Source organism: Lupinus angustifolius, chromosome LG02 (assembly GCF_001865875.1).
Source record: "Lupinus angustifolius cultivar Tanjil chromosome LG02, LupAngTanjil_v1.0, whole genome shotgun sequence".
Taxonomy (NCBI): Eukaryota; Viridiplantae; Streptophyta; class Magnoliopsida; order Fabales; family Fabaceae; genus Lupinus; species Lupinus angustifolius.
Window position 1 is genome coordinate 23,104,440 of NC_032010.1, and position 16,162 is coordinate 23,120,601.

Here is a 16,162-nt window from a genome sequence, read left to right on the forward strand (position 1 = left end):
TAGACAGAAAGAACCAACCCCTAACCACAGAAAAAAGAAGAAAAAAAATAGGCACAAGAAATGGACCAAATGGTGCTGCATAATACTAAATTTTATGCTAAGAGTTATGAGGTGGCTGACAAGTCTCTTATACAACATTACATAAACTTAGCTACACCATTGTGCAGCCTTCTTCTAACTTAACAAAATCTGAAAGCAATCAAGAAAATGACAAAAAGAGTCAACCAACTATACCCTGTATACACTCACTAATCCAAAAATCTTATGTACTGATACAAGTACAGTGATGGTGATCAATGATTTCAACTTGAAGAACCCCCATACAAAAACGGAAGTTAAAAAGCTCGAGGGACTGTGTTCAGCAGATACAAAGTGTGGAAAGCAATGTCACTCCATCTGACAGAAAGAATTACATACCACAATTCTAATATAAAACCTGCAGACACCACCACAACTGTTGATTTCACTAGTTGCCTATACAGAGCAGCCTTTAGCAATTTTCCAAGTTTTAACAAGCCCATACATGTAGAAGAATGCCAAATTCATCCACCCAGGAAGGGAACTCATCAATACTGTTTTCTTAATTATAAATCTTAACCGGCTTCTCAAATGTGTGGCGGTTCTGAAAACAAAAAAGATAAATTAAAACCATAGAGCAATACAATGGACAACCAAAAAACAATACAATTGACAACCAAAACTAAAGGCTAGAGGTAACAATACAATGGACAAGCAAAAAACAATCCAAAATCAGAATGAGCTCAAAAAATCTGTTCTTGCCAGCAAAGTTACTAACCGGGTTAGCGGCATATGATCTTTTAGGAGCATTGTCAATGTGCTCCAAGCCAAGATACTGCTCCCAAGCACCATAAACATCTCTTCTCTATAACAAGATTACAAAAGGGCAACATGATAATAAACTCAAACATGACAATGGTACTACTAAACACCATTTGAATTGAAAAGAAAAAGGGAAAAATTAAAATCGAAATTGAATGTACCTGAAAACGGCTGGATACAATGTCAGAGTCCTGAAGGTACTCAGGACGTCCTAATGAGAAAAAAGCAAACTTCCACTGGCCAAAGCAAAAAAAATAACAAAATTATGTAAACTAACATTGAATATACAAATCAAATTTTACTAATTGGAGCATCACTCAACATAACTCCTCAAAAATGTGGACGCCGGATATAAACATAAAACACAGGAAGAGGAAATACCTTAGCAAACTCATCATCAGGAACTTGAAGTTTCTTCTGTATCCGCACTTTAATTTCATCCAATGTTTCACCTTCATGTATGACCAAGAAAAAAGGTTCCCCAAAGTTCTGAATTTGCTGTAATTATTACACAAGGAAAACAAAAAGTTTGGCCAACAATTAACAGCAATTCAAAGTACCAAAGATATCAAAATGCTATAAACTGTACAAAGTAAGAAGGAATCAACTAAAACTATTTACCATTTGGTTCTGAGCTGTGTCTTTAGTAAAATGATATACGTGGATAAGACGATTGTGAGGACCAAGATTTTTCTCTTCATCAGGAATCTGTAAAAAAACACAACCAGTAAAGAGCCCCAATTATTAAGCAATACTACCAATATAAAAGTAATTTTATTCAGAAACTTCACTGCTTCCAGCTCATACATAAACACATAAAGATAGAGAGAGAAGCGAGACTCCTACCTCCTCCGCACGTAAAGTCCAATATTGATCGTTGATACTTTCAATCTTTTCAGTAGGAGGGAAGACCTAGACAGGCAACGGCAAGATGGAATGGATTTCATAAAATTGTTTTTCTAAAAGCTACCAGCATTTTTAGTAACACAAGCAATTGGAGCATAAGTTAACAATAAATTCATTAGTTCAAGTCTGATTCAAATCAGTTTACATATAGTAGAAGAGGAGACGGGGTTATTTATTAATGATTTATTGTAAACAGTAGAGTGCAGTGCTTATGCAGCTGCACCTGTCTCGGCTCCGCTGAGTCAGCAGAGGCAGTTAGGTTCAGATGACAGCTGATCAGTTATGATTAGAGGTTGTATAAATAACCGGCTTCAGATGTAATCAGCTACTCTTCTCTATTCTCCTTATTCTATTGTATTCTCTCAATAGTTAGCTATGACTTGACATATACATAACACTCATACCTTGTATATCTTATGATAGAAGACTTCAAGCAACCTAAGCTCAGCATCAGGATGAGACATCTCCACCTACAGTAACAGAAAAAGTGAGTATAAGATTTAAAATTGATTAAATAAAGAGAGCACTTATAATTGGATGAAAACTTTGTAATTTATTTTTTGAACCAAAACATAAATCCAATGGAAGTACCTTTGTTTTAAGATCATCAAGGACATCCCCTACAGTGCTCTGTTTTGGGAGTCTGATAGTATGAATAACCACCTGAATAAAAATTAAAAAAAAATAACACAAAAAGGTTAAGAAATTATTTTAGATAAAACCCAAAAGAGAATGAAATCATCATACGTACTTCATCTTTGGTAGCATGGTGAAATGCCACTTTCAGTGTTTTCAAACCTTGTAATTCTGGCAGAGGGATATCAAGTACTTCATAGTATAATATATCCGAAGTCTGACAGGGGAGAAAGGAATAAGATTGGTTTGGATTTTCAATACGAAAAATTATAAAGGATTGAACAATAACTACCTGGTTGTAGTGAACCAGCATTTCAGACAAATGGTCCACCCCACGGTACTTAATAGGTTGGGGTTTTGGTTGTTGAGAGTAGCAATTGTGTGGGGTAAGCCTAAGTTTTGAAGGATCATCCAAACCAAGTTGCTGGGCTACTCTCTCAACCACATCATCATATGTATAGAGCCTTGACCTATAAGTCAATATAAATAGAGCATATGATGGTGACGATACAATTCTAAGCAAAATAATAGATAAATACTCGTATGTTCTCTCAAGTGAAAAACTAGAATAGTATGAACATTGTAATGTACACCAAAAATTCCAAAATGCTTACATCTCCAGGCAGAAATCATCTTCCTTAGGTTTATCCAGAGAACGAAAGTGAACAACCTAAAATACATGAATTGGAGATAAAATTTCAGCTGATAGCCAACAAAATAAACATAATGGAGCATGCGAGGCTTCTTGGGTACAAAATCATATGCATGCATGCACAAGGCAGGTTTCATGTTTTGCATCACATCAAATCAAACAAAAAGCATCCGGAAAAGGAAAAACCTGACGATTATGCACATATTCCAAGTATGAAGGCACATCAGGATAGCGAACATGCTCCTCACTGTCCATAGCAGGAGCTTTCTGAAAGCATATAATATCTCCATCTTCTAACTGCAACAGAATAAGCGGTCAACAGGCTAACCAATTATGCAGCAACTAAAATGTAGACCATGTATACAAATTACCTGGCTAGCTCGAAAAGTTAATTTCTTGTCAATAGGTTCACACATGACATTTGGTTCAAACTTAATTTCCTGCAGCCAAATGATTAAGTCACTGTTAAGATCAGAACCTGAAAACAGCATCACCAATAGATGTCCACTTCCTTCTGATACGACTTATGCCAGAGAGATAATTTTTTATGTGTAATGTATTTAATTGCTATCAATCACCAGTTACTAAACAAATCAAGGCATAACTGCTTGACCAACCGCTTGCAGGTAAAGATGCATATTGCTTGAGAACATCGGATGAACAACATTCATAAATTGTTTTTAATGAAATTACAGCTGAAAAATGTGAAAGGAGACAACATAAACCAACCTCGTAAAGTCCAATCTCTTCATCAGGATCATAACCAGCCATTTCATTTAACATCTTTATGATTTCTGATGGCTTACCAGTACTCTTCACAAACCGCCTACCGACATAACTGCCATCACAAGGAAATATGTGTTATGTCAACCCACACTGTTACATGTTAATATGTCAAAACAAAAAATTAGTGAGTACCGTAGCTCCTCTTTTACAGGATCATATAACTTGATGAAAAGTAATATATCATCCTTTGTCTTCTCAGGTGGTGCAATGGGACGTAAATCCTACATAACAATGTAGTTTATTAACAGGACTGTGTTGGCATATTGATGCTTCGTGCTATCAAAACACAACAAAACTTTTATAATACAAATTATACCAGTCCAAGCTCCACTTCCAAAAACAGCTTTAGTTCTGCATTGTGAACCTTATTTGATACCTCTCTCAATTGACCAACCTATGATATGAAGCAAATTGAGAAAAATGAAAAATTATGCAACAATAATAATTATGGTCCAGCCCAAGAATCAGTCTTAAAAAAAGTGAGCACTAATGACTACCATGAAATTAGAAAATAAAAAAAAAATGAGATGAAGCATACAACAGATTCAACACAAAATAAGTGTGGTGAAGGCAGCTCATTTTAAACAAAACCAACATATCCAATCAAGTATAAAACTCATCTTCAAGTTGTAGTCTATTTTCATTTTGGTCCGCAGACGTTTTTCATTTCCATTTTGGTCCGCTAACTTTTTTCATTTTCATTTTGGTCCTAACCACTCACTTTTCCTCAAAATTCGCAATTTTGGTGTCATTGAGTTTAGAATGAAAAGATTTACAATATGGTCATATCACTTTTCTAAGATAGTACCATCAAAACATGGGTTTTAAGCTACAAAAACTAATGGATAAACAACTTACAAGACCAAATTGAAAACATAAAATAACTTAAAGGACCAATTTGAAAATAAAAATAACTACAAGGACTTATTAGGAATACAAAATTATAAAACCATCTTGAAAACAATAAATAACTTGGTGGACGAATCTAGTTGTTTTGCATTTTTTTAATTTGGAAAAAGATGAAAATTTTCCATTCAATCAAAAGGCAATGTAGACCTTATAAAGGGCCTTTTTTTATGACTGTGATGGTGATGGGAACAAAATAATGATGAAAAGATAAAGTACTTACAGATTGTGCTTCCTCAACAGGCATCAACGGCCGATTAGGCCGATAGGTATGGTTCTGACGCTTTGCCCATAGCCAATAGCGCTGGAATTGAACTGGTACACCAAACTCTTTTGCAACCTCTTCCTGCAAATAAACAAATTAACATAACATTAAAAACAAATAAATACTCAGAAGGATCACAAGTTTCATGCATCATGTAACAAAATCATCAAAAGTAACATTTTAGTACCGTCTTAAAAATAATTGTTTTCCAAGTGATTAGTTATAATACCTTGAAAAGGTTAAGAGACATCTGTTTTTGGACACGGAAACTTCTCACTTTGTCATGGTCTACAAGATCAAAATATATATCCTTTCCAATCTGCTCTACAAGATCCTCATCACGTGCCACCTAAAAAGCATCTTGTAAGCTATCAGTAATATATAAATACAATTTTATTTAGCAAGCCATGCATCTTTGAAAAGCCGTAGACAGCACAAAATTCTAGAAATGTAAGTAAGGAATTAGGAACCTTTATAATAGTGTAAAGGTGGGCCTCCGCTTTTTCTTTCTTTTTGTGCTCTTTCTCTTCCTGCTCTTTCTTCAACCTCTCCTGTTTTTATCCATTGTACCAACTCAGTGCAAATTTCCCAAAATAAACCAGCATACATAATACTCCCTCCATCCCATGAAGATGGTAAAGAATTTTACAGAGAGACAAAGAGTAAAAAATAGAAGACAGCAACAACTAAACTTGGCTTGATTTTGGTTCCAAACGCTCAGAAGGAATATCTCTTAAGAAAAGCAAATAATTATTATTTGTGCAGGGTTCAAATTCGTAAAAAGAAACCACAGATAAGAACAGGTTCGGGTACGAACATTCAGCAACTTGATTTCAATATCTGATTATAGCATGCTTTCTAATGTTTATCATAAAATAACAACCTAATTTGTCGGAAGTAAGACTCGCATGAATAATTGCAGATGACAAGCATGTTGCTATTTTACTTGCTTTACTTTGAGACCTTTAGTACATAAGAATAGCAGCTTACCCTTAAATGTTCAGCAATATCTTTCTCGTCCACATTGCATATTATTTTGTCCTTGTCAGTTTCACGAATATACACCAGCATATAAGCATTTGAATATTTGGTGAACTTAAAAGGAGTGTTATTGAATCCAGGATTTGTCTGTGGTAACTGTTAAAGTACAAGTGGATGAATTGTAATTAAGTAAATGCTCAAATGTGTAGAGGGATTAAATACCATACCCAATGGCAAATTCCCGCCTCCTCGCCACCATATTGCTAAAGGAGACAACATAAACCAACCTCGTAAAGTCCAATCTCTTCATCAGGATCATAACCAGCCATTTCATTTAACATCTTTATGATTTCTGATGGCTTACCAGTACTCTTCACAAACCGCCTACCGACATAACTGCCATCACAAGGAAATATGTGTTATGTCAACCCACACTGTTACATGTTAATATGTCAAAACAAAAAATTAGTGAGTACCGTAGCTCCTCTTTTACAGGATCATATAACTTGATGAAAAGTAATATATCATCCTTTGTCTTCTCAGGTGGTGCAATGGGACGTAAATCCTACATAACAATGTAGTTTATTAACAGGACTGTGTTGGCATATTGATGCTTCGTGCTATCAAAACACAACAAAACTTTTATAATACAAATTATACCAGTCCAAGCTCCACTTCCAAAAACAGCTTTAGTTCTGCATTGTGAACCTTATTTGATACCTCTCTCAATTGACCAACCTATGATATGAAGCAAATTGAGAAAAATGAAAAATTATGCAACAATAATAATTATGGTCCAGCCCAAGAATCAGTCTTAAAAAAAGTGAGCACTAATGACTACCATGAAATTAGAAAATAAAAAAAAAATGAGATGAAGCATACAACAGATTCAACACAAAATAAGTGTGGTGAAGGCAGCTCATTTTAAACAAAACCAACATATCCAATCAAGTATAAAACTCATCTTCAAGTTGTAGTCTATTTTCATTTTGGTCCGCAGACGTTTTTCATTTCCATTTTGGTCCGCTAACTTTTTTCATTTTCATTTTGGTCCTAACCACTCACTTTTCCTCAAAATTCGCAATTTTGGTGTCATTGAGTTTAGAATGAAAAGATTTACAATATGGTCATATCACTTTTCTAAGATAGTACCATCAAAACATGGGTTTTAAGCTACAAAAACTAATGGATAAACAACTTACAAGACCAAATTGAAAACATAAAATAACTTAAAGGACCAATTTGAAAATAAAAATAACTACAAGGACTTATTAGGAATACAAAATTATAAAACCATCTTGAAAACAATAAATAACTTGGTGGACGAATCTAGTTGTTTTGCATTTTTTTAATTTGGAAAAAGATGAAAATTTTCCATTCAATCAAAAGGCAATGTAGACCTTATAAAGGGCCTTTTTTTATGACTGTGATGGTGATGGGAACAAAATAATGATGAAAAGATAAAGTACTTACAGATTGTGCTTCCTCAACAGGCATCAACGGCCGATTAGGCCGATAGGTATGGTTCTGACGCTTTGCCCATAGCCAATAGCGCTGGAATTGAACTGGTACACCAAACTCTTTTGCAACCTCTTCCTGCAAATAAACAAATTAACATAACATTAAAAACAAATAAATACTCAGAAGGATCACAAGTTTCATGCATCATGTAACAAAATCATCAAAAGTAACATTTTAGTACCGTCTTAAAAATAATTGTTTTCCAAGTGATTAGTTATAATACCTTGAAAAGGTTAAGAGACATCTGTTTTTGGACACGGAAACTTCTCACTTTGTCATGGTCTACAAGATCAAAATATATATCCTTTCCAATCTGCTCTACAAGATCCTCATCACGTGCCACCTAAAAAGCATCTTGTAAGCTATCAGTAATATATAAATACAATTTTATTTAGCAAGCCATGCATCTTTGAAAAGCCGTAGACAGCACAAAATTCTAGAAATGTAAGTAAGGAATTAGGAACCTTTATAATAGTGTAAAGGTGGGCCTCCGCTTTTTCTTTCTTTTTGTGCTCTTTCTCTTCCTGCTCTTTCTTCAACCTCTCCTGTTTTTATCCATTGTACCAACTCAGTGCAAATTTCCCAAAATAAACCAGCATACATAATACTCCCTCCATCCCATGAAGATGGTAAAGAATTTTACAGAGAGACAAAGAGTAAAAAATAGAAGACAGCAACAACTAAACTTGGCTTGATTTTGGTTCCAAACGCTCAGAAGGAATATCTCTTAAGAAAAGCAAATAATTATTATTTGTGCAGGGTTCAAATTCGTAAAAAGAAACCACAGATAAGAACAGGTTCGGGTACGAACATTCAGCAACTTGATTTCAATATCTGATTATAGCATGCTTTCTAATGTTTATCATAAAATAACAACCTAATTTGTCGGAAGTAAGACTCGCATGAATAATTGCAGATGACAAGCATGTTGCTATTTTACTTGCTTTACTTTGAGACCTTTAGTACATAAGAATAGCAGCTTACCCTTAAATGTTCAGCAATATCTTTCTCGTCCACATTGCATATTATTTTGTCCTTGTCAGTTTCACGAATATACACCAGCATATAAGCATTTGAATATTTGGTGAACTTAAAAGGAGTGTTATTGAATCCAGGATTTGTCTGTGGTAACTGTTAAAGTACAAGTGGATGAATTGTAATTAAGTAAATGCTCAAATGTGTAGAGGGATTAAATACCATATCCAATGGCAAATTACCTCCTCCTCGCCACCATATTGCTCCTCTAATGCTCGTTTAATGTCTTCTTTTGTCACCCTCTCATCATCAAATTTGTACCTGAGAGCCAGTCAGATATTGAATCAAATCATGCAGTGAAGATCTGAGATAGTGGCCAAGAAAGAGCAACTCAAATTTCAAAGTAACAAGAGAAGATAAAGCCTGCAAACTTGACTATATATTATCAAGTACAATCAAAAGTGTCATAGAAACAAAATTAGCCTTTTAATTGCCTAACACTATAACAGCCTCATTTCAAATATCACTTAGCATATACTCTTCATGAAACCATTGCACTGTTGCGGGTACTTCAACAGATGCTATGATAATCAGGTGTCAGATGTGCTGCTTGTATGAAATAAAGTGTCAAGTGATTATGAAGGATCCATCACTGAAACCAAATACTTTCCACTTCCCCCATATTTAAAATAAGCATATCAAGGTCTGATGTAAATAATTCATTTCCATTGCACTGAAAATTGTGATGTAAACAATAAAGGTAATAGTTTTCTCTCAGGCAATTTGAAAATTGATTTCACCACTAACAAGGACTCTAAAAAATACGTCCATTGAACTATGTTAGACTCATAAATTGATGTCATATCATAACTGTTAACAGAAAAAAAATCCATTTACAAGTCAAAGTATTATTCAACTTATTAAGATTATAAAAATAGTATAACATTAAGACTACAAATTCACAAAATGACCTAGCTTAAATAATAAATCAAAGTATTATATATTATATTTTTAATACAACATTAAAATAATCTAAAATTAAGATGACAATAATCTAATTAGATTGGTTTACTCAACTCACAAGTTGTTCAATAAATCTGTTGATTAAAAAAATAGATGTCGGTTCAGTAGAACCAGATGAACTACGTAACTTTCATGATAACCTTATGAAAAATTAAACATGTCTAAGTCTTGCATATGCCAAACTGATTGTGAATCACAACATCTACATAATTTACTTCTCAGACATCTCTACTCCCACACAACACCTCTCAGCACTGCCTCCATGTGACAAGTAAATTTTCGGAACATAATTTGTAATCGGAAAACAGTGAAACTTGTATTCACCAAGTACATGTTGTCTAGCTAGTTATGTATGGTCTCTAGAAACTCATAGAACCACAAAAAAATGCAGCAATATCAGCATTTAAGCAGGTATCATAACATGGCCCCCACCCTCATACATCCATGCACAAGCAGTGTAGCTCAAAAGGCAATGAAAAGTTGAAACAAGTAAACCTTATTATACATACCACTGCTCAGAGAGAGTTGGCCTTATAAAAGCATAATAGTGTCCACCATGCACACCACCACTGTGAACCAAAACACTGGGGGGAAACTCAAATGTGTCAAATACTGAACATCACAAATTAAACTAAGCATAAAAACTAATTGTGCAATGGCAAGCAAGCATATGAAGGGACAGATATAAATAGCATCTTTTCAATATCAAATATCCATTTTATAATGTATCATTATAATTTGAAAATGCATTCCCCTGTTTTTGTTTTGGAAGAGTCAAGAGTTGTGTCTCCCTATGTTAAATTGTTTTCTTCTCTTTCCAGACTCTACCCTCACATCACTTTCCCACTTATACTTGGTCTTCTTTCTTCTTTCTATGCTTCCTTGAACATTTCCTTTTCTGACACTGTTGTAGAAAGTACCCCATATGAAGATTATAAAATCAAGCTTCCCATGTTCTTTAATCATAACTTTCAGTAACATACAGAATTACAGATAAAATGTGATTATGCTGTGATAAAATGCAATTATATTGTAGATCCAAGCAGCCTTTCCCTCGCAAACGAAGAGGTTGTTTCCAGGATTTGAACCCATGACCTCCAAGATCTAGGGAGGTTACATATATGCAACCTTGCTGTTTCATTCTGATGGGAAAAGCATTAATTGATAACAATATACTCAAGCATATGGGTAAAAAAAAGACCCTACATAAATACCGATAATGGCTTCTAACACTTGCACAAATCAGAAAATGATATCATGCTTTAGATATATCATTTGCAAAGTTGGACATCATGCACCAAACCACAAACCACCAGATAAAATATCACCAAACAAAACAAGCATGGGAATCGAAGAATTCATGAAACCAGTCAGGAAGGTCACAAGCAGAATAGCACTGATGCAATAATGCCATGCAACAAACAGTGCTGACACCGCCACTGCAATACCTGTGAAGTGTGTAAAGATTGCGGACAGTCCTGTCAGCGTCAGGTGATAAATACTTTCCATTCTCACGATCAAGGTCAAGTTGCAAGGGAAATTCGTAACGGTCATTAATCTACATGTAGACCAAAAAGAAAGAGAAAGTCAAACTTCCATTCATAGAAAAGTTAGTTCACTCTGTCCATCAAATGTGAAGAATCCATTGATAAAACAGTAGAAACTCAAAATAGCGAAAGCCCATGCTGCCTCTAGTAGACAAAATATGTTAAAAGTCTTTTGGACTACCAACCTTTACCATAGTATCCCGCATAAAGTCATATTCAAATCTTTTCAACTGAAGTTGCAGGACAGGTGGAAAATCAATGAATAGGACCCCCTTCTTAGCATCCTGAAAATATTAGGTATCACTAAAAAGATAAGTTTACATGCCAAACTAGTATAAACAAACTGCTTATATGATTCGCTATGACAGAAGTCACATCCTATGGAAAGATTGTGAAATCTTCTCTCAAGCAGATAAGCAAAATGTTTGAAATGCATAAAAACAAATCACTCCAAATTAATATCAGAAAACAGGAATTCCTAGATAAATTAAATCATACAATTAAAGTTGCATGTGACTGAAAGGTGAAAACTATTCAGTCAGTTATAACAATCAGACATCCAACAGCTCCTGAGAATGGGGAAAACAATAAAAGATTATCCTATTAACAATTTAGATGTCTTTTATTGGTCGTCAAAGTTCCATTTGGCATTATTCACTCTGAGACACACTAGACCTCATTAAGCATGTATTTACTATTATAGAGAATGTATCGCAGAACCTGTGTTGCACGAATACATTCATTACCATCATGTACACGCACAAGGTACGAATCATGTTCGGGTGCGCCCGGTACACACCCGGTGTGCACCATTTATCCCAAAAAATGAATAAATAAAATTTTGTATTGGTATGGCATGAGTTCAGATAGGGTACAGCCGGAATGACGAAGCCTCACAAGCTTTCTTCTAAACTTCACAGTTCACATCCACACACACTGAAACAAGAAAAAAGAAGCCCTAGTGCTGATCGAACTCATTTATCGCCTCTGTTCTCTACAATCGAAGTCCAGCATCAACGCCCCAAATCGAACACATCTCTTGCCTCTGTTCTCTACAATCGAAATCCAGAATTGAAGCACAACTGGTTTCCTGAATCCTTCGGAGAATGGAACTCGAGAATGTGTCAGGTGTAGGCACTGGACGACGGCGGTGGGTGGCGCGACTGTAGTAGCAGTGATGAAGAGAAAGATGTTTATGGGAGGGAGGGGTGTGGGTGAACACTGGTGAAGGTCTGGTAACGTGAAGGAGATGAAGACACCATAAGAGTCAAAACTCTAAATTCTCCTATCTGGATTGAGAGAGAACTTGGAAGAATGAAGAATCTAGAACAAATCAAAACGGAGTCACGCTCTAGCTTCACCATGATTGAATCTGCATGAAATTCCAATTATTTTCATTTTCCACTTTTCCAGAACACTATCAGGGGATTTAGAACTTAACCAAAGAAGCGTATACAGTCAAAATATCATTCCCTCTCCCAGCAACTATGTAGGAAGATACACCAATTTCTCAGACACAACATCCAGCAAGCAACAGCGATGCTTAAGAATTAAGTGCCACATGGCTCACTTCCACAATTTCTTCTTTACTTTTAAGATGGCAAGGTTCACAAAAACACAGTTAGAATAAGCAAAACATTTCCACATGAGCAGATAGAAAGTGTATTTATCTCACAATAACATCTTCAAATGGCATTACTATAATTTACAAGCAGATTCAGAAATTAGCAACTACAACCAACCTGCAATCCATATTGTTCAGCTTGATATTTATTATCCCCCTCCAGACGTTCAACTTCAACATACTTGTCAAAGGAAGCATAAACATCACGACAGCCTTTGACATCAAGCTGAAGGTCTGTCATGCATTTGTAAACCTAAATTAGCATCAAGGTGACAAGGTAAAAGTGAATATATAATTAACTTCAGCATGCATATAAATGTACCATAAAATGACTCCTTCCTAGTTGATTTGTAGTCCACATTGATGCACTCAATATAGTTCATATGGTGCCCTTCAAATAACTTCTGTATAGTTCCCTCAACAACAGTTCCCTAGAGGCAAAATAAAAATAATCCGTAATGCCATTGGGATAGAAGTTCATCAAAAATAAATGATACAGAAACATCAAAAGGCCTTTATGTTACCTTCATTTTGTCTTCAAGTTTTTCACAGAGGACTCTATTTAGTTCTTGAACATCATGCTGCATGAAAGAATCATATGTATCCCATCCAAAAGACTTTGTCAGCTCCTTTGTAGCAACACTGGTATCACTATACTGGAGCTTGTAGAATAAACTTTGAAGAGCCAAAGGGATGCTTCCAGAGGGCATATCATTCTCTGTAGTTGGCATATGGTACACAGCCTAAAATATGAAATCCAGGACCAAGCTTCCTCATCAATCTTCAATCAAACAAGTGAACTTCGGGCAAGAAGAAAGAAAAAAGGAAAAATAGTGCCTAACCTTTCGAAAATAAGGAATATGGTACAAGGTTTGGAGTAAAGAATTCATATAACAGGTAGCTCCCTGGTTCTTAAGGCCGACATAGCCAGTCTCCTTCTTTGAATCATAAGTCCAATAATCAACAATCTTACGAACAAGAACCTCGGCTTCAACTATAAGAGTATCATTCACAAGATACCCTCTAGAAGGATCATATAATTCACCAAGTGGCATGAAGGATGTGAAACCCCAATCACTTTCTCGTGCATTGAATTGGTGTTGTGTGTCTGCATAGTGTTAGTAAAATGAAGTTATAGCAAGACCCATGGATATGCCCAAAAAATCATCTGCACTTTCACATTTTACTCATTCATTTGTTTCATTTCATAATACTGCTTTAATAACACTAGCAAATTCAGTTGAGGCAGGTCAAATAAAATATCTAGATTCCTCTGACTTTAAAAAGGAATGTATGTAAAAGTGGCATTACCAAAAACCTAATAAAAGGTTTCATGAAGAAAATTTTGAATGGGAAGATTAAAGGCATAAGAAAATTAAACAAGCATGTCATCAAACATGTTTTGTTAGGTTTTCAAATTTTTATCAGGATATGCAAAAAAATGTTTAAGAATAAACGGCATAGAAGATGAGTACAAATATAAAGAAAGGTAAAATTATGTCAATTTCGTAAAAACAATCCACCACAATCATTCGGCTTCTCAGTTAAAATTTGAATTTATACCAAAAAGATTGGTTTTTCAAGTATCAGATGCTCTTCAATTAATTGCAACAAACATCTTACAACATTCTTCACTTTTAATTTCAGCATGTAACAAATATAAAGAAGAAACTGAAGAGACTACCTTTCCTCACAGAGTACTTATTCTGGATTTGATTAACAATTGCCAAGCTAAACTGTGCATATCTACTCCAGCCATAGGGCAGACTAGTTGAGTCTGCAACATCCAAATACATGGATAAATAGTCCACATTGTTCCCTTTTGGAAAAATAAGCACACGCCTGTTAGTACAAAACAAGAATCAGAATAGGATATTACTGAATATAAGTAGACAATAGAATTAATTTCTTCAGTAAAGTAAAAAATAAACATCAGAATCAACTCAGAGAATGTGTAAGCAATATACCATTTATAACCACCAACAACAAATATTTCTGAATACAGCTTTTTTGTATTCATCCTAGAAAAGTTATCAATTCTCCACGTGAATCTTGATGATGGAGGATCCTCGACAGGCTGACTCTCCACAGTGTTGTTGGCAGTTTCAGGTTGAGCCACAACTAAATATCACCAAACAAGTGAAAAAAGAGCAGCTAAGTGTCATGCATCAAAAGAAATGAAAAAATTAAGGTGACCACAACTGAACTACACCCTCTACTTGCTTGCCAGGAAAAAACATGAGGACAGAGAGATATAATTAGTAATTGCAATACCAATTAAGACATTGAAAATACAAAAGTGAATAATTCCCAAAATGCAAAACTAATAAAACATCATTTTTTGTATAACACAGAACCTAAAATTGTGAGACTAACTTATCACTTAGTGTAGTTCTTCTCTCTATCTCTTTTACTAGCAACCAAACAATGCATTAACTGATTCTGAACACTTGGAATTCCATCAGATAAAATAAAAGGCAATAAATGAAGTTACAAAAAAGGGGGTTTCTCTTCAGATCAAAAAAAAAGATGGTACCCTCCATGGATTGGTGATTATTCTCAGCCAAATCTGTATGTGGGACAAGCATCTCCTCATCCTCCTGCTGCTGCAAAAAGCAAAATCAAACAAAAAATCATCACCTTACTTCGGATCCACCAAAAATCAAACCCAATTAAATCAATCCCCACATAAAAACCCTAAAATTCGAAACATGAAATGCAACACAAGCATCAAAATTAAAGCAAATTGAACTCTCACAGATCAAAAACCACAGCTTCAAACGAAACCCCAATGAATCCACCCTCAAAACAACAAATCAAATTGACACCAACCAAATACACCATTCACCAGAACAAATCATGAAAAAAAAATGAATACGTAATAGATGTAAGTGCGAAACGAAGCAAAACGCGAGAGCATATAGAGTGAGAGAGTGAACGTACGTCAATGGGAGCAGGTGTCATGATGGTCATGGCGAATTAGGGAAGTTGAGTTAACCTAAGAGTTGCTTCAATCGAAACAATGGAGGAGAGAGAAAGAACAGTGTTTGATAGATAGAGAGAGAGAAAACGAGATCAGCTTAAGGGAGAAATGTCTTTGCACTTTATTTGGGGCTTAGGGTACTTTTGGTATTTCATATTCAACTCTATAACACATTAACCTCTTTTTTGTCCTAAACTTATATGTTAGCCTCCAACCTCTTTTTTGTCCTAAACTAAACTCATATGTAAGCCTCATCCACTTGATCTCAAGATCTAAGGTTCGATTTCTGTGAACGACACTTATTGAGAAAGAAACTTATAAGAAATTAGTTCTTTATCCAAAAATGTTAGAAAATATCATTGGTAATATAAAAAACTTTATATATTTTTGTTTCTCATTGATTCAAAAAATAAAATATATTAATTTTATATTTTTTAATCAATAGAAATAAAAAGGTACATAAACTAATACTTCGGGTAGAAGATGTGACCTACTATATACCTTGTTTCTAAGTATG

General features: G+C 34.8%; 1 protein-coding gene across 2 annotated transcripts; it reads right to left on the minus strand.

The window, feature by feature from the left end:
- Window positions 62-15,754, minus strand: LOC109340854 (ubiquitin carboxyl-terminal hydrolase 12-like). 2 transcript variants are annotated; one of them, XM_019578623.1, is made up of 32 exons: window positions 15,606-15,754; window positions 15,199-15,265; window positions 14,630-14,783; window positions 14,347-14,504; window positions 13,505-13,770; window positions 13,187-13,405; window positions 12,985-13,093; window positions 12,781-12,896; window positions 11,224-11,322; window positions 10,940-11,049; window positions 10,001-10,075; window positions 8,711-8,789; window positions 8,478-8,624; window positions 7,958-8,038; window positions 7,717-7,836; window positions 7,446-7,568; window positions 6,633-6,710; window positions 6,449-6,537; window positions 6,260-6,368; window positions 3,406-3,474; window positions 3,221-3,331; window positions 2,997-3,052; window positions 2,675-2,852; window positions 2,498-2,599; window positions 2,338-2,409; window positions 2,151-2,216; window positions 1,687-1,752; window positions 1,462-1,548; window positions 1,222-1,338; window positions 1,002-1,076; window positions 797-883; window positions 62-622 (listed from the first exon to the last, which is right to left on the minus strand). In XM_019578623.1, the coding sequence occupies exons 1-32, from the start codon at window positions 15,633-15,635 to the stop codon at window positions 581-583; spliced, it is 3,357 nt and encodes a 1,118-aa protein (XP_019434168.1). In that variant the 5' UTR covers window positions 15,636-15,754; the 3' UTR covers window positions 62-580. The 2 variants fall into 2 exon arrangements, with proteins under 2 accessions (XP_019434168.1, XP_019434162.1); XM_019578617.1 differs by having other exon boundaries at window positions 15,199-15,268.